General features: G+C 39.0%; 1 protein-coding gene across 1 annotated transcript; it reads left to right on the top strand.

Moving 5' to 3' along the window:
- The first annotated feature begins 273 nt into the window (after window positions 1-273).
- SLC35G1 (solute carrier family 35 member G1) lies at window positions 274-10,768 on the top strand. The gene is made up of 3 exons (XM_087767345.1): window positions 274-521; window positions 4,586-4,766; window positions 5,285-10,768. Exons 1-3 carry the CDS (start codon window positions 314-316, stop codon window positions 6,042-6,044), a joined length of 1,149 nt encoding a protein of 382 aa, XP_087623471.1. The 5' UTR covers window positions 274-313; the 3' UTR covers window positions 6,045-10,768.
- Window positions 10,769-18,732: the final 7,964 nt, after the last annotated feature.

The raw sequence follows: 18,732 nt of genomic DNA, 5'->3' as shown, positions 1-18,732 counted from the left end.
GCTGAGGGGACGCCGGGGAGGAACTGGCAGGGCGCTGCCGCCTGTCCCGGGAGGGGCGCTTGGCTCCCTCCGGGCTTTCGGGCAGGGATCTGCCGCGGCAGGGGGACCGGGCAGCGGCTGTTTCCCGGCGGGGCCCAGGCTCGGGGGTGTAAGCCGCGACCCGGTACAGCGCCCCCGGCTCCGCGGGTGTTCGGCGCTGCGGGGCGGGGGGAGGGAGCCGGGCGGCGCTGGGCGGTGGCACCGCATGCGCAGGAGGCCAGGTGGCTGCCGGCTGCTGAGGCGCCGGTAGCATCGCGGGCGGTCCGGCGTCCTCATGGTGCTGTGTCAGGGCGGCGAGGCCGCCGCTGTTCCGGCAGCGGGCGGGAAGGAGCCGGAGGTGCCGCTGAGCCGGGAGGACGGTGCGGGTACGGGGCAGCCGTGCCTGTGCCCGGAGCCCGGCATGGAGGCGGCGGGCGCCGAAGAGCGCCGCGTTTGTGGCTGCTGCTCGGGCTTGTCCTGGCCGCGCTGCTGCAAGGCACCCGGTGAGGAGGGGGAGTCTGGCAAGCGGGGCAGGGGGGGCAGCGCCCTCCCGGCTGGGCTACCTGCTCTCGGGGTGACATTGCCGGCGGGGCGGAGGAAGAGGAAGCGGCCCCGAGGGCACCGGGACTCGCCGCAGGCGGCGGCGGGGCGCGGAGCGAGCTCGGGCGGCCGCAGAGGGCGCCCGGCACCTGTGCCGGCCCCGCCGCCGCCTGCCCGCGGGCGGCAGCCTCGGCGCCTCCGGGCCGTCCCCGGCTGCGGCGGCTCGCACCTGGCGCCCGGCGGGGGACCCCGGGCCCCCTGCGGGCGTGTTCGGCCTCGCCCCCTTCCTCCCGCTCCTCTTCACTGGGCAAGCCGGCCCCGGCGAAGAGACCAAGTGAAGCGGCGGGCACCACCTCCTCCGTGGCGCCAGCCCTTGTGCTTGCCCGCCGGGCTCGGCTCGGGCCGGGCCGCCGGTGCCCGGTGCTCCCCTCCGCCGGAGCGGGCAGAGCGCTCGGGGCCGCTCCGGCCGCGCACCGCTCGCTCCCGTCCCCGGGGGCGGGCGGCTGCTCGGTGCCTTCGCGCAGGGCTGTGGGAGCTTCGGTAGCGATTCTCCCTCGGGAGAACAGTGCTTCCTGCTGTCAAAGTTTTGAAGTAAGACTTGGCAGGTTTGGGTAAATCGAGGTGCCTTCCAGCAGTGTGAACTTCTGGCACGGTGATTATGTTGAGAAGGGGCATCCGTGCTGTGCAACAAGTCTATACTTGCAGCTGTGACTTCCTTGGCAATTCTTACCTCGCTTTAGTGTGAGCGTACTCTATTTTGTCTTAATCTGTGCTTCACTTCTTTGTCACTTTGAATTGTTAAAGCCACAAATTTACTGCGAAATACACAACATGTTTTTGTGAGTTTAATGTGGCTTCCTTTTAAAACATAAATGCCATCTTAAAATAATTTTGAAGTTGTTATCTGAAGTACTTTAGCACGTGTAATTTTTAAACAACTTCACTGAAAATGTGTTTCTCATTAAATATGGACTATAATTGACTTTCCAGCAGAAGATGGATAAAATGGCAATCTTTGTTAGCTCGTGAGCTGTGGAGAGCCCAAAAGAGATAGCATACTTCACCAGTGAAATTCACATTAGTATCACTTCCAAGGCAAAGCTTGGAAAAAAAACAGTACTTGAAATTCTGAGAAACTTGCAGTTATTCACCAAAAAAGACTTTTTTTTTTTTTTTTTTTTTTTTGGTAGTCTGTGTAGTGAAATGTTAATTGAGTCAAGGGCTGAACTTTATGAGTCATGCCTAGATCTTGTCTGCATGACCATGGTTAGTTCACATGCAGGCTGTTGTGCTCCTGGTGCTTTCCTGAAGTCTGTGAGAGAGCGGTTCTTCTGCTTCTTATGGTGTGAAGAATGGATCACCCTCTTCTGGCTTTCTTGAAGGTCTAGGAGAATCGACTTCTCACTGGCCACCTTCCCCATAGCCTTCTGCCTCTGATACTATTCTCAAGATGCATGTATGTGAGAAGTGTCATTTTCTTCACTGTATGCATTTTGCAAGTATAAAAACTGTTTGCAAGAAAGCATGGCATTAACACACAAAAAGAATTTACATAGAAAATGGCATGCAGTAGGAAGCATTTGACTAGGACTTAAAACAGGAGTGGAAGATTGTTTGAAAGCCTTACTTGTGGAGATGGCCAGGGAATAAAACTGGAAAACCAAGTCTCAAATCTGTAGCCACTCAGAAAAGAGGACTTGGGTACTGCTTGAAACTTTTTTATTTTCAGACTGCTACACTTTTTTAAAAAAGCATGAGCGCTTGAGTATTTTGATGGCGTTGGGCTAGTGTTTGGAGGCTTAATATTTTGTGGGATGGGAATGTTATCTTAACCTAACTTCTCCTCAGGACATATTTTGAAATAAGTACTCTTCAGAACTGCAGTTCTTGGTTTTGGTGGAAGAACTTGTACCATTTTATTTTTAAAAGGAAATAAAACACTTTCTCATTGCACTGAGTACATGCTTTGGCAATATGAGATGTTGATGGTTTAAATTCTAGTATTACAAGATACTGTTTCTGATAGGCTTGGTAGATTGGGTAGCTTACAAAAATGAGTTCCTTCTGTTTTTTCTTTGTTCCTTCAAATCCAAGGCTTAGTTCTGGGTATAAGATCCTTTCAACTTACTTTGCTTTAATTTGATTGGTTTTCTATTTCAACACTTCCATTATTTAGATTGGCTTTGCTCTGTAGTAATCAGACAAGCTATCATGCCTGAAATAAAAGTTAATAGTTCCGTTTGTGCTATGTTCATCCATAAGCCAGCCTGGGTTTGGATTTCCCATTTCGGTTATAGGCCAGTCTGATTCCTCTTGCTTTAATATTAGAGACATTGTTGATTTTGCAGTTCTGTTGCATGACTGTGTGGATTAGGACATCACGTAATTCATGAACATTTTTTAAATCCACTCTCTTTCATAGTTGGTAGATGGCCCGGTCCAGTGTTGGTTGCTATCAGTTTTTATAGTCACTTTTATGTAAGTGGCTGTTGCTAAATAGAAATATTTCTAGTAGAAACTGTCATTCATTTTCAGCTGTAGTGGGGCTGGATTCCTTGAAGAGCAGGCCTTCTGCCTACTTTAAATTCTGGTTGCAGTTGTAAAGTCTGAGTCTCTAGCGCTGTTAAAGCCAGAACCAATGCTACACACACTCTGTCAGCCCACAGTCTCAGCTCTTAGGTAGTAAGAAGTAGTGTCTCAGCCTTGAGTGCTGATCTCAAGGAAGATCAAAATGGTTTGTGACAAGTTTTGTTGATTTTAAAAAAGACCACACACCCAAAACAAAACAAAAAACCCTCAAAACCACATTTAGTTGCTAAGCAACTCACAGCAGTGCCCTGCTGATTATGTTTTAGAGGATCCATAAAGGCTCACTGGCTCCCACAGTAGTGTCAGATGAGGCACCCTTTTATCAAAACACTGCCCGAGGGACATGGAGTTCTCGCTCTTATCTTTAGAGGGTGTTGTAGAAGAAAGGGTAACTCCCAGTGTTTTATGCTGAAATAAAAGAGATAGTGAGGTAATGTCCCACTCTAATTTTTAGCTGGTTTCTCTGGAAACAGTGTTGAGGTCAGCAGCAGTTCACCCTCTCTGTTTGCTTTCCCTTTTTTTTTTTTCTTTATAGATGAGGGTGGAGAAGATGAGTGGAACGAGGAAGAGTATGTCACTGAAGAGGGCCTAAGGCAATGGGGAAGCTTGAATAGAAACCATTAGACTTGAGAAACTACTTCAGGAAGAGAAAGTCTGATAAATAAGCATAAACTACGGTGAAACTAAGGTCTTCATGGAACTGTGATAGATATCAGTGCTTTAAGTAGGCCTATGATGTTTTAAAATTAGTCACTTAAATTTCTTCTGCTTAAAAATGTATTTGATGTTTATTTGAAGAAAATATTTGGATTCTTATGTCAAGATAAAAATGTTACATAAAACTTCTGTAGGTCTTGGTCAAATTTAGAGTGATGTAGCTGCAAAATAAACATGAGGTATAGCAGAACTGAGGTTCTGTACACAATTTTTATGTGTGTGTGAGAAAGGAAATTAAATTATTGCTTAGGAACCTTAATTAACTTACTCAATAATCAGATTATTTCCAGGTAATCAGTTTCAGTGTTTTAGAATCCAACCATGGACCATTTTGCAGTCAGTTGTATTTATTGGTCCTTGGGCGGTGGTCAGAATCATACTACTAGTCCTATAGTGAATCGCCCAAACTAGTCTGATGCCTCCAAGAAGTAAAGCCTACTAACTCATGTAGAGCTGTGAGAAGTGTAGGAATGGTTTTGTATCCAAAGTGTTACAGTTCATTTCTTATCTCCCGTTTTAAGAAAAAAAGGTGGTGGTCAGTGAAATGTGTTTTCAAGGTAGGTCTGGTAAAATACACATAATATTTGCATTTGTTTCTTTTGCTTCCCCTGTCCTCTACCACAAGAATAGGTACAAATGTATGGAGCACTGCAGTATGTAGAGCCACCTGACCTGAGAAATCTTCTAATAGATCATATTAACTGGAGTTTATCTGTTGCAGGAACAAAGAAGAAAGCTGCCTGTCCAGGACTTGGTCTGTTTTATACCGTACTATCTGCCTTCCTTTTCTCAGTGGCCTCTTTATTTCTTAAAAAAATAGAAGATGTACATTCAGTGGAAGTGAGTGCATTTCGATGTGTTTTCCAAATGGCATTCGTTCTTCCTGGTTTAATATACTACAAGTAAGTGTAGCAAATGTTTAAATTTAAACAAGTTATTTCTTAAAAACAGATCTATAATTATCACTCGCTTAAATCAGATTGCAATATTATTTAAATTCAGACTTCAGTTGCATCACTGCATTGTTTTGGGTTAGTTGATAGTTTCTTTATACAATTCAGAAAACTGAAAATCTTTGTGAATTGTGGAGGTTGCTACAGGGATTATGTCAAATGTATTGATCTTCTCTGAATTGGTGTTCTTAAAAATAGAAGGTAATTTGTAGATACTCTTGGGTTATTTTGCAAGCAAAAAATGAGTAGCTAGAAGAAGAGATTCTGGACTCTGAATGTGATTGGGGGTGGTGATGGGAATAAATTGGTCCGTGATCAGACAGCTAAAAATATTTTGGTATTTGAGATAAGTCCCTCATCTAGAAAGGTGTGTACAGTCTACAAGGGTGTGTACATTTAAGTGTAATTGGGCGTTGGTCATGAAATAAGCAAGCCAGTGACATTAATGTGGCATTTCTGTTTTTCAGAACAGGGTTTTTGGGACCAAAAGGTAAAAGAATTTTTCTTTTCTTCCGAGGATTCCTTGGCTCTAGCGCAATGATTCTCCTCTACTATGCTTTCCAAGTCATGCCACTAGCTGATGCCACTGTTATAACTTTTAGCAGTCCTGTTTTTACATCGTTGCTGGCATGGATCTTTCTGAAAGAGAAATACAGTATTTGGGATCTTCTGTTTACCCTCTTCGCAATCACTGGAGTGGTTCTTATTGCCAGACCACCATTTCTGTTTGGGTCAAACATTACAGGGATTGAAGGAAGTTACACAGATCACCTTAAAGGAACTATAGCAGCAATTACAAGCACAGTATCTGCAGCTTCGACTTTTGTTATACTAAGGAAGGTGGGAAAATCTGTGCATTATTTTTTGTCAATTTGGTATTATGCAGTCATTGGTTTAATTGGATGTGTTATAGCATTGTTTGTTATGAATGAATGGCGTTTACCATATTGTGGTAAAGATAGGGTTCTTTTAATATTAATAGGCTTGTTAGGGTTAGGGGGTCAGATATTTCTCACAAAAGCATTACAGATAGAGAAAGCTGGACCCGTAGCCATAATGAAAACAATGGATGTGGTGTTTGCTTTTATTTTGCAAATTCTTTTTCTCAATCATCTACCAACTTGGTGGACTGTGGGTGGTGCCCTTTGTGTAGTAGCTAGTAGTTCTGGAACTGCCATTCGTAAATGGCGACAAAGCTTGAAAAAAGCTAAAGAAAATGAAATCTAACAACACACACACTAATTCATTACAGAAATAAGCAATCTTGGAATATATATACAATATTTATTTTTATTTATTTTAGATATCTCATTTACCAAATTGTAGTACCAAGTTATATCCAATAAAGTAAGTTGATTCTAAAAAAAAAAATTTGAAGGTGTTTTAACAAGTGGTTAGGTATATGCTTTTCTTTCTCATATTTAGGCATGCAAATATGAGATGTAGAAAGATATTTAAAAGTTGCTTGCTTCCTATCAAAACTGGACAATAGTTTTTTGGCTTTTATTTTCCTAAAATTTCTGATTCTCCACTTCTTAGACCCTTTCTCTATACTTCTGAACAGTGGAAATCAGTCTCCCAGGCTTATTTAATACTATTCCGTGCTTGGTTACCAGAAGGATTGCAGTACAAAAGTTAGAAGGGAATGAAAAGTTATAATCCTATAAACATCCAACTTTTATAGAACAGATAAATCTTGCACATTTACAAGCTTTCTATTTTTTTTTTTTTGCACAAAACAGATGCCAAATGGGGATTTATTTTTAATTTGGATTCTAAAAGAACAAAGGCTATTTCATCTTTCCAAGTAATATCAAGAGAAAATTAACTTGTGAAAATTATCTGTCAGCTTTGCTTTCTTTTAAAAAGAATTTAAAATGTTTGCACTTGCTTTACAGACATAATGAAACAACCTAATCCCTGTTTTTTTAATGTGATTTTCCCAAGAAACGGGTCTTTAGTTGCTGCAGTCTCGGTGATGAGAGACAACAGTTAATTGTATATCACTCGTAAATTAGCCATTTCTTGTGGTATGGAATGTTATGCTGTAGGTGCACTTTTCTTTATTCTATGCAAAAGATTATATTTTTTAGGTATTTAATACAGGTTACTTTAAATGCTGCTTATGACCCTTTTTTTTAGATTCTTCTGTACAAAAGTTCTTTATGAAAGCAAGTTTAAGTCTTCTTGGCCTTCATAAAGTTAGGAGGATTTACATTAAAGCATTTGCCTATTTCCTGAGAATTTACAAGAGTGCAGAGTAATTGCAGTTTCGCAGAAAACGCAGGTTGGCCGAGGTCATAGCAGAGATTCTACAGAACAGCTTTGAGGAGAGCTTGGTGGGAGCATGGAGCTATGCCTACACAACTCATGACATGGAGGCATCCACACTACATCAGGCACTGCTAGTGGGCAGCTTCGCCCCATTTCTCCAGCTGGCCCTTTTAAATCTGCACTTAGTCACTTCCTTTACACATCTTCTCACTTTTATAGGCTTTATCTTGACAGCAGCAAACACTAAGAAAAAAGGCTTGTGTTATTGATCTTAGTGTCCTTCATGTTTAAGGAGGAATATATGTTTAGTTGATATATGTTAGTCTTACATACTTTTGGGTCTTGTCTCAGTAGTGCTTAAAGAAATTTTAACTTGTATCTTTATTTGGTCCTTTGTATCATGAGGTGGTTTTCAGTTATTTAAAACAGTGTTTCAGTTATTAAAAACACTCCAGTGTTTTTCTAAAGGAGAATGCTGTGTTCTGTAGACTTGATACCCGTTTTTTTCAAAATTACTAAAGATGGTGGACGTTTTCTTATTTTCATTTACAGATGTCTAGTCACATATCTTTTGCCAATAAGCATTGCACCCTGGCAGGGCGGTTCTCGGGACTCGAGTCCCGAAGGACTGGAATATGTGTAGTACTTTGGGATGCATCTGGATGTGAGGAGCCATCTCTGTGCAAGATTCAGTATGTAAACTGGCACCCTGAATCTATATATATGTATGGGCACGAGCAGATTCCACTTGAGTTGATAGAATCAGTTCCTGCTTATAGCTGTCCATTCTCTGCTTCTCCTGAAGGCTGAAGTTCAGCTACTGCTGACAAGATCAGGAGTAGTATGAAGCTGCTTTCACATCTCATTAAAGCCTGATGTAATAATAAAATTCCAGTTTTGCACCAATTTCGCTTAATACTTGAAATTGTAAACTGGGATTCTTCCTTCTGTTGCTCAGCCATCACTGCCATTGAGCAACAGCTTTCAGGGGAGGGAAGGAAAATAGACTGCGTTTTTTACTGCTTCACTTCATGTTTAATATGGATGTGTTTGAATTGACACTTACAAAGGTGTGGTTCCAAAGCAGTTCATATTGATGTAAACTTGTTGCCAGCTAGTCCTGCTCCCTGCCCTTGGCTCAGTGCTCATGCTTATGCGGTTACGTGGTGAGCTGGCCCTGGGAGCTGATCCAGCTACATAACTTTTTAGTAAGGTTGTTGGAGAGGGCAAAACCAGAGTAGCCTGAACTTGATGACAGTGTGAAAACATTTGGAAGGGGAATTAGGTAACAGCATATGAATGATGCTTTGTCAGTACAGAATAAAAATAATGTGGAAGCTTATATTGAAAAATCTTTAGGTCATATGATTTCAATGAATCTTGTTTACACTGAGTAGAGGAGAGCAGACTACTGAAGACAGGACTGTTTTCTTGCCCTTAACACATAAGTGTAGAAAATAAGCTGACCTGAAATCAACAACCCGATACAGTGATTGTTAATTTTTCTCTGAAGTTCTTGCAGAAACTTATTCCATATATTTCCATACCTGTAGTGCCAAAACCCCCAGATGATTTTTTTTTTTTCTTTGTCCAAACCTATAGGGTTTCCTTATGGCTTCATCTACTTATTTCTTTTTGCTGTTCCTAAACCTTCCTAAATATTTAAATTGTTAAAAAAATAATCTAGACAAGATCCTATGTTGGATAATATTGTGGGTTTTGGAACGTTATTTGGATTTTGATCCATCTTTTAGAGAATTGTTAAACTGGAGTAAGAATGAAGGACTTGATTAGGGCTTCACTAGTCATAAAGCATAAGCTAGCTTCTATAACTAGCTTTTCCAGATGATTTTGGGGATGGAAGACATTTAAGCTTTAAGTTTTTTCAACCGTCTCAAGTTTTTAATTCTTCTTCCTCTCAAATGTAGGTTGAAAACCTGAATTTTATTGGAAGCCTTGAAAAAAATGAAATTATACACAAGTATGGATATCCTAAAATGCTTTGTGTTTTTTTTTTAATTGAAAATATTTCTTACAATTCCTGTTAAGATGGTAAAACTTTTTTTTTTTTTCTCTTCTGCAGCTTAGCAGTTTGAGAATCTGAAATTAAACTGGCTGGGCCTTGATTGTTTCAGAGTCTGATTTTTCCTTTTTTCTTTTTTCCTTTTTTTTTTTCTTTCCTTGGATAGATTTTTACTTTTGAAAGGCTTTTTTAGTTTTTTAAGTTTTAATACAGCAAGTTTCTCAGGGTCAAATGTTATTTTTCTAAGCTTTGAGTCAGAAATATATTATTAATGTTCATTGCCTGTAGTGTCCTCTTGTGATCTTTACAGTATTTTCAAGTTCGATAAATGTACTTTTCTAATAGGAAGCCCTTCCTTTGTAATATGATGGAATATTGTTGCATTGCAACTCCTATGCTATGAAGTTAACTTTCTCTTGAATTTTAACGTATTAATTCAATGTACTGATTTCAGTGGATCATGAATAGAAAGAGTAATAACTAATTATTGGTTGTTTTGCACATAAACACAAAAAAGACTTAGTTGTTACTGATGCCTCACAAACATGTTTCTTATGTTCTTTACTATGCAAAACACTGTCATCATCTGTTGTCTTCAGTGGGACTGTATAGCCTTAAAGCCTTATGTACCCAACTCTTCTATATAAAGCTGATGGCTGAAAAAGCTATGTACTGTCACTGTGCAGCACCCAATTTCTTTCAGGTTAAGTTGGTTGTCAAAGTATGCTCTCTAAAAGCTCTCTGAATACATCTACACTAAGAATTTAACAAGCTCATTGTGTAGACAAGGGCAGCCTACATAATTAAAATGGATTTCCTCCATTTGTCTAACACCAGGCATGAAGTAACCTCAGCATAACAGCATTGGTGAAACAACTAGTTCAATGTGTCATTTTTCTGCTGAAACCTGAAACTAGGCTCTTTCCCAGTTCCAAAATCTGTTCTAAGACAGCTGTTCCTGTAATTGAGAATGACAAGACGGAGAGTACTACCCTTGATCATCATTTAGTGTAAACACTTCCCCTCTGCAGTATTTTCTCTTCCTTCAGCTTTTGTTCAAGAACAGTCTGTTGGAAGAAGGTTTATTTCTAGGAAGAAATACCAGGAAGAGTCTGTTTTCCAGTGCTCTAACCATGGTAACCGTGGTAGACTCACCTGTGGCATGACTCCCACAAGGGTAGTAGAAGCATGATCTGTGTCCCTGTGCGGATTCAGGGTTGGCAGTGCTGCCAGCAGATGTGCAGCACTGACTTCAGCAGGACGACCAACAGAATGTTTTTGTGGTCATAACTGCCTGTCCATCCAAAGAAAAGTTCTGGCTTTACGTTCCTGCAGATGCAGATAACTTCAGGGTGGAACATACATAGACTTCTATGGTGATAACACTTCTGTATATCAGAATGAGTAATTTCCTATGTTATGTGAGTTATTGTTTGACAAAAAGGGGGTAAGATACCCTCAGCATTAATTAAAGGATTTTTACTATGTCTTATATATTGTTAAATATATGTTGAGTGATATGTTTTGTAGAAGTTACTGGCTTTGTTATGTAGTAGTATATTTTTATAGATAATTCTTATATATTGAAATGTTAAGAATATTTTCATAAGAGATTTATATCATCATTGCTAATAAAATGAACCTGAAGAATTAATCTCTGGTTTTGCATTGATTGAAAATATTTGAATGTAGTGATTGTAAAAGCTTTATGAAAGAGCTGTTACTCACACAGTCCCTGTTAAATATGAACATATGCCTCAAATTCTGCTACTATTAGCATGCTGCGTCACTTTTTATGCCCTGCAACAACCTAGAGACAAAAAGAAGCTCCATCAGCTTCCATACAGCAATTTCTTAACTGGAAACACTGTGGCAGTAAAGTTAAATTTTCCTGTGTCCAAGTGGCAATTTGTGGGTTTTTTGTTTGTATTTTGTTTGTTTGTTTGTTTGTTTGTTTTTATTTCTGTACACCATGATTTGAATTCAAGTCTTGTCCCTTCCGTCACAAGGTGATACTTTAATTCATCCTGGTGCTTCCCATTATCTCGTGTTTCAATAATTAAATTAACTTTTCACAAAAGAGGAAAAAGCAGAAAAAAACCCTGATTATCTCATTTGCAAAACCACCACCATTGCTAAATATTACAAAAAGATTGTAGTAATTTTTTTGTTATCCGTATAACAGTGCTTCCTCCTGCAGTGCTGTCTGGATGTGTAAGCGCAGAAGATAACAGAACTGCACAAGGGTATTAGCCTACTTGAGAGCTTTGTGCATGTAATGAATCTTTATTTCTGGGTGTGACTTGACTTAGCATTGTAGAGGGAAAAATAGATGAGGGAAGACGAGTTACATAGTGGGGAATTACTAGCAGTGTTAGCCTGTCTGTCCAGCACCGTCGTCTTCACCTTACATGCTCAAAAAATCAACTTATTGTAGGATGACTTGACACCACCTGTTTCTCAGGCTCTAAAGTAAAGGAAAAGCAAAGTACTTCCAAGAGAGCTTACTGTGTCAGGCATAGGCAGGAGAAAACTAATTGTGAAAGAATCTTGTGGGGAAACTTTGCAACTTTTTCTTGGCAGTTCTGTAGGTTCTTTGGAACAGCTATAAATATATAGAGAAATTTAAGCTGTAAGGGAAGGGGAAAAAGAGCTTTTTGGATAGACAACATTAAAATCTTCCTTATTTACAAATGCATAGTGACATAGCACATGAAGAGGTGAGGGCTATTACTAAATACTAACATGCTTGAAACTAAATTCTAGAATTATGTTTACCTACTCAAAAAAAAAAAAACCCAACAAAAAAACAAACCAAAAACCAAACAACAAAGGGAAATGGGATCACAGGATTTCAAAGGAAAAAATGTTCCCATTATTACTTGGAAAACAAACTTCACTGAAGTTGCAAAATACTTAGGGGATAACTCACGCTGCTCATTATTGACTTGATAAGATGTTCTTATAATCCTGAGCAGAGGAAGCAATACATGAGATAGGATATGCAGGTGAACCATTCAGGTAGGTTTCAGTTGATTCTTTTGGTTCTTCAATTAGCTTTGTATTGAACTTCATTGTCTGACACTACTGAACAAAGTTCCTATGTTATTCTGTCAAGTAGCAGTAAATTCTGGACAGGATAATGAGAAACTACTCTGTCATCTGAGTTTACGTACTGAGCAAAGGGAAAGTGAGAGATCTGAGTTCTTGCCCTGCTGGTATAAAGTGATTCTGTGGTCTGTGTGAAAGAGGTGGAAAGAAAACCCATGTTTTCTGGTCAGCAAGTATGAAGTTAATTTTTACTCTGTACTGTGACTGTTCTGTCAGTAGGTGGGGCTATCTTTCTTAATATATTCCTTCACGTGTAAGCTTAAACTAAACCCTGTTAAAAATGCAAATCCACAGTTTTAGATAATAAAAGTTTCAATACAGTGTGATGTACACAATGTAGCTATCTAAATTTAAATAGGAGTCCAAATGCTACTGAAGCACTTAAATGACTATATAGAATGCTGCTCAGCAAACCCCTGAATAATCTCTTGACCTCTTCTCTGATGTTTTAGGCTGCATCCCGCACCCCCTCTCAGAGCAAAACGTTCTAGAAGGCACAGGGGGACTTCAGCAGTGCGCGCTCTGAAATTCTGTAAGCTCTGTGTTGCCCCAAAACACTCAATTGGGAAAGCAAGGGGGGAGTGGGCTTGCTGCCTTCATGTGAACGTCGGTGAATTGGGAGGGCATGTTGTAATGAAATTGGACATCTCATCAGTAGTGATGTTGCTGGATATGATACGGTCTGTATTTCTAGCATATGTCCTAAGCATTCTTAAAAAAAAAAAAAAGAAAAAGAAGGGGATGACAAGTACATTCTTGCTATTAAATTCTTTAGGGTAATTTGTGATGAGTTAGGATTAATTTAGGCTAATAGTTATAATTTTGCACAAAAATAGAGCACATATGCTGTCTGAGCAGTTGATAAGCATGTTGCCCCCAGTTTTTCTCCTGTTTGACTGGGGGATTTACAAAAATATTTTCTGTTCCACTCTGATTTTTATTTTGGGGCTGGGGTGAGACCCCTACATAGTTCTTGAGCAGGTTCTTGGTGCAGGTGCTGAGGCAGGGAGACCCTATACATCTTCTAGCACCTCATCCCCAGGGCCCTACTGCCAAATATTTCCAATGCCAGGGTTTCCCAGTAACTGTGTTGCTCTGGTCTCCACAGCATAGGGGTATAGACAGGACCAGGTGTGCTGGAAGAGCCTCTTAAGTCAGACCAGCCGATTAAATCAGAAAGTCGTGCAAGCTTTCGAGCATCGACGCGCCACGCTTGAAGCCTGGTAGAGCTGGGAACGGTTATTCCAACTTCAACTTCATTTAAGGGAGGGAAATATTAGAAAGGGAGGAGGTGATATATTTAACTACTACAGTGAGCTGAAAAAAAACTACTTGTCAACTTGTTTTCCTTTGGAAGGTTGTCTGGAGGGTTTTTTGCTGGTGTTATCTGGCACTGGTAGGTGTTGTTCTATTAAATAGGAAGTACTGGACATATTTTGGGAAGCTAAGCAATGTTAAAGGAGAGAAAAATCTTTTTAATATTACTTGGAAAGGCTATGGGGCAAATCCATTTTATTTCATATAAAGTGCACTGTGAATCAGATATTAATATTTACTTTCTACTTTCCCATTTGTAATTTATTTCTTAAATACTCCTTTATATTACCATAAAAACTGTTCAGTCAGTATTGAATTTTGATCAGGAAGTGAAGGAAAAAGCTGTGTGCTTTTAAAAAGTAGTCCTGATTGTGTTTTTTTTTCGCTTTACCAGAAATACTTCATGCCAACCAATGCCTTGTAATAGATGTGTGTTCAATTTCTTCATTAAACGTCATCTTTATATAATGTGAATAAGGCCCTGTGTTCTACTATTTGTAGTAACGTACATGGGAAGTCCCTATGAACACACTTAGCCGACATTCTTTACTCTTGCCATATGGCAAAACATTTTCTTCATTATTAAAAATGGAGAGTGATAAAGAAATACTGCGATCTGAAATCTCCTGCGGGAGGACTACAAATAACAAGGTAGCCTTTTCTATCCCATCAGCCTGCTTTGCTTGTGTTACTCATCTCACTATTCTGCTTTACTTGCTGGAACCCCATAGCTGTATTTCCCTTGCAATTTGTTTGTTCTTAATCTGTAATGAAGGTGGCTAATTTCAATTTATGATGTTATCAGCATGGTTAGGCTATATTATATTTTCAGGGAAGGAAGGAAGGCGTGAATTTTTTTAAGCTATGCAAATTAAAATTTACAGATTAACCATGTTCCCTGCATCAGCAGAACTTGTAAATTTTAATGTAAATGTCTACCATAAATCATCTTGACCCAACAGCCCCCTGTATCTCATGTTCACTTGGAAGGGGGAGAGGGGAAAGAAAAGGAAAGGAAAAGCGTAGGGGAAAACCTTTGTTCTCTCACTGGCAAGTACTCTGTAGCAAAACTGTCCTGATGAGCCCTGTCTGTATGATTGGGCACAGATTTAAGGAAGAAAAGGAACAGTTTGTTCTCTGCTGATTATATAAGAATACCCTTGACCATGTGTTGCTTGCTTCAGATTACAACTTGTATCCCAGGGTTAGCATGGAAGAAAATAAGAAAACTAGTGTTAAACCCACAATTTTGTTTCCTTAGCATGCCTTTATTGAAACCTGGAAACCTTGGTTTTGAGGTAATAGATGCTCCTTTATGTTAGTTAGGCTGTAACACTCTAGATGTCAGAGTTTTGATCAACAAACTTATATACTGTTTTCCTCAAAAGGAATATACTTGTCAATTTGATTCAGCTCTTTTAAATTTTCTAGAGGACACTCTTGTCTTTTCAAGTTTTGTGGTGTCCACGGGTATTTTGTAGCATGTTTTTCTGGTTTGCCTTTTGTCTCCTTTTATTGGATATTTAGAGCTTCATTTAAGGATTAGCAGCATTTTTCTGCAGTCTTTACTGATCAATTTTTGTGAGAAGATAGATTTCCTCTTTCATATGCGCACTTACAAATATATTCCAGGTAGGCAATTAATGGAAAAGTGTTATTTGCATTTCATTTCTCCCACGTAAATGTTCTTAGTGCATTAGGAACTTCTAGATGGAAGCACGAAGGATTATGCTGCACTTCTAAAAATTACAGCCTAGTTCTCTTTCTCCTGAGGTTAATGCTTATTTTTAGGCCCCCTAATTTTTAAATAGATCATACCATGCTTATAAACAGTTTGCTGTAACGAAGAGTGGCTACCTTCAGTTTCCCAGTTGTGCTTAGACTGTCATCTGTCAGATGTGGAAGTGAGGGTGGCTACTATGCTTCTGCCCTCCAGGGGACGGGAGTCTCGGGTGTGCAGTGACAGCACACAAAAAAAGGGAATACAGCACTACAAATTGGTCAGGAGAATGCAAAACTCCCCTAATCCTGCATATAGTGAAGATTAATGTGATTTGGAGATCATCCATCTTACGCTCTCTGTCCCCTCAAATGTGTCCCCATCGATAGACTGTTCACTGGAAAGGCACTGACATTTACAGCACACTCGTAACTTACAAACTTGAAATCTGGAGGAGATACCAACACTGTACTATTTTCAGAAATCCTAGAAATTTACGTTTGGGACAAATGGTTTATCAAGCTCTTCCCATACCAGCCCCTTTCCCAAATAATTTGGTTCTTTAGCAACAGTTTTCCTGTCATAATCTGGATGGCAACATTTCTGCACATGATCTTAGGTCATTAGTTTAGAATCTGACGGTGCTTGAGTTTAGTTTTATTCTTTACTTTTTTTTTTCTTTACCTCTCTTATTTTTACAACTTTTGAGATAATTTTAGGTGTACTTATATTGGTATGTTACCACTCTTCGAGGAATTTTTGGCTAGGTTGTTCGCGATTTTCAGTATTAGATGCCTCATAACCACATGTATTTCTTTTCTTAGCCTTAGCATATGATTCCAAGTTGTAATTAGTGCCTGAGTGTTGAAGTGTAGCAAAATGTCTATGAAACACAGCATATGGATGTTTTGATGAAAGGAAATTGGGAGATACTGCTTTTATAAACCTGAAAGCTGCAGAGCAGATGTGGAAGGAATTACTGCAAAGAATCTCAAGTGGCATATAAAACAGAAGCTGAAGTTTATTTTGTTTTTATTATAAAAGAAAGAACACTTTACTAAGGTTCTGTTGTATTTAAGGTTACACAAAATTGAGTTGTCCAGGACTAGCTGTGAAACTATATGCACTGATGTGACACTTAATGGAGCAAGGCATTTTTTTTTTCTTTAAATATTTAGTCCTAGAACTTTACATGCTGATTGTAAAATATGTATTTTTAGAACTTACAGTAAATTTAATGATGTTCCCTTTTGGGGGAGAAGGCTATAATAGATACTGCAAAGTTAATGTTTTGGGTTTTTTTTTTTTTTTCATTTCATGAGCAAAGAGCAAAGTAGTGATTATCCTTTTTGCAGTCTGGCTACTTTCATGGAAAGTCTTGGTCATATATACTAATTTCTGAATAACCATTAGGATTAACCAGAAGTATTCCCATACTGTCACATTTTCAACAGCTAGTGACCCAATGTGACTTTGTAGAAAACAGTAGATTATTATTTACTTAGCTTTTATAGACTTCGGTAAAGCATTGGAGTGGCTACCAGGCTAAAACATGGGTGCTATTGTGGTGCTAAACAATTTTTTCTCACTTTATTTTCCTTCTCAATTAATTTGTTAGTGTAATGCTACATTAGAATTGCATTGAATTACTGTTCAGTCTGAATTACTCTTCATGAACTTTCAGAATAATTTGGGCAGATAATGGACTTGTTTCCTTTTCATAAACTTACTGTTTAGAGCAATATGTTCATTATTTTTCGTTCTATTGTTAGCACTTCTAAAAAGAAAGATGATGTGGCAAAACCACATGCATCTTTTATGTCCCTAAGTATCAAAGAAATTATGTTGAATTTATGGATCAATCAAATGATGCTGGTAGTATATCTATATGTTGCTATGACAAACAGCATGTACACAAGCACAGTGACAGCAAAAGTCAATATATTAACAGAACTACAAAGGAACTTAGTCTAAAAAGCCGATTTCTTTTAAATGTAAAATTACAGAATGTAGTCTTCCATCATTGATGGAAAAGATGGATCCTGCAACATATTAACTGTCAGATGATTATTCTTGAGCTTTTTTTTTTTTTTAATAGTATCAAATGTCAAAATTGTGGGCAAAGCAAGACCTTTTGTTACCCATCCAGAATTCATGTGCACTAGCAAATGCTAATCAAAGTTGGCAAAAAAAAAAAAAGTAATTGGTTACACATTGGAATATCTGAATAGTCCAATCATATGGTTTCTTTATAAAATTGATTCAGTTTTATTTTTGCCAGATTCGATAAACTAACAGTTTAAATGCATGTTGGAATCTACTTCAGTTCAATAGCTTTTAATGAGTAAAACAAAGAACAGCATTACATTCTTATTGAAGAACTAAATTTGAAAAAGACACGAGGGGCTAGGCTCTTTTAAACACCATGTTGTATAACCAAAACCGCATTGGTTTCCTGAACATTGTCTGAATTATGCTTTCTATTTGGAAGCCATCCATCTGCAATAGAAATGAGGGATCCCAAAATGTGAGAGTGATAAGGATGAAATTGGCTCTGTGTTATGTGATATGGGAGCGAGGCTTCTCCTAACTCCTTGTAAGATGTAGTTCACAAATTGCCCAGCAAAGACTGAAGATTGATCTAGCCCTGTAAATAATGCTCTCACTTTCAACTCTCCTTTAAATTGAATCACCAACTACTCACCTTGTCAACGTACTTCCTTTTCCCTGTCTAAACACTGTTTGGTTAACAGTCATACAAATCTCTCTGTGTGTATTAGCTCTTTTTCTAGGATATTAGTTCCCAAAACCAGTTATTAAAGTTCTGTGTGCTGATTTTTGAGTGCCCTTATTCCTGAACACATCCATTTCCCAAATGGTAGCCACTGTTCGTTACGGCAAATGCATTTTTAGGAATCCTTCAGCCAACTAGTGGTATCAGTAGCAGATCAAAGTGCGTTACATACAAGGTTATTCCTCAAAATTTGTAAGATGTCTTCTTGCAAGTACTTGCATAAGGTAGGAGAATATAATAAATATGAAACAAATGCACGATGAAGGCATTCAGAGTATGTGAATTCTGAAATATGTTTTTACTAGATTAAACAGCAGAAGTTGCCAGTTATTTTTATTTAAACTCTACCCTAATTCATAAGAATGATATAAAAGCTTATATAGCTCATTTATCTTTAGACTTTACCACATAAAATGTAACGTCCTAGCGTTAGACTGTAAAAAGCACTACCTAAATATCTACTTTCAGGATGAGGCAAACTTTCAGTGGAATTGTGTATGCCAACATTATACAAAACTTTGGTCCATTCTGCAGCCTTTATACATTAGTAATTCTAGCAACTTGAGGTTTTATTGGAAAGCTGGAAGTAACTAAGATATGCTTGGGTCTTTTTATAAGGTTTATAATGTCTCTTCTCAAGTAGTCTTGGAAGAATCAAGTAATACCCAGGTTTGTA

This window comes from Nipponia nippon, unplaced genomic scaffold (assembly GCF_047370975.1).
Source record: "Nipponia nippon isolate SJK-2023a ecotype South Korea unplaced genomic scaffold, ASM4737097v1 scaffold_3, whole genome shotgun sequence".
Lineage (NCBI taxonomy): Eukaryota > Metazoa > Chordata > Aves > Pelecaniformes > Threskiornithidae > Nipponia > Nipponia nippon.
The sequence above is the reverse complement of the archived record's forward strand: the minus strand, read 5'-3'. Positions and strand labels throughout refer to the sequence as shown.

Excerpts from the sequence above, each read along its gene's own strand:
- SLC35G1 (XM_087767345.1), top strand. The coding sequence starts at position 314 with ATGGTGCTGTGTCAGGGCGGCGAGGCCGCCGCTGTTCCGGCAGCGGGC. Across the intron at positions 522-4,585 it reads GCGCTGCTGCAAGGCACCCG|GAACAAAGAAGAAAGCTGCC; the intron begins GTGAGGAGGGGG and ends TATCTGTTGCAG. Across the intron at positions 4,767-5,284 it reads CCTGGTTTAATATACTACAA|AACAGGGTTTTTGGGACCAA; the intron begins GTAAGTGTAGCA and ends TCTGTTTTTCAG.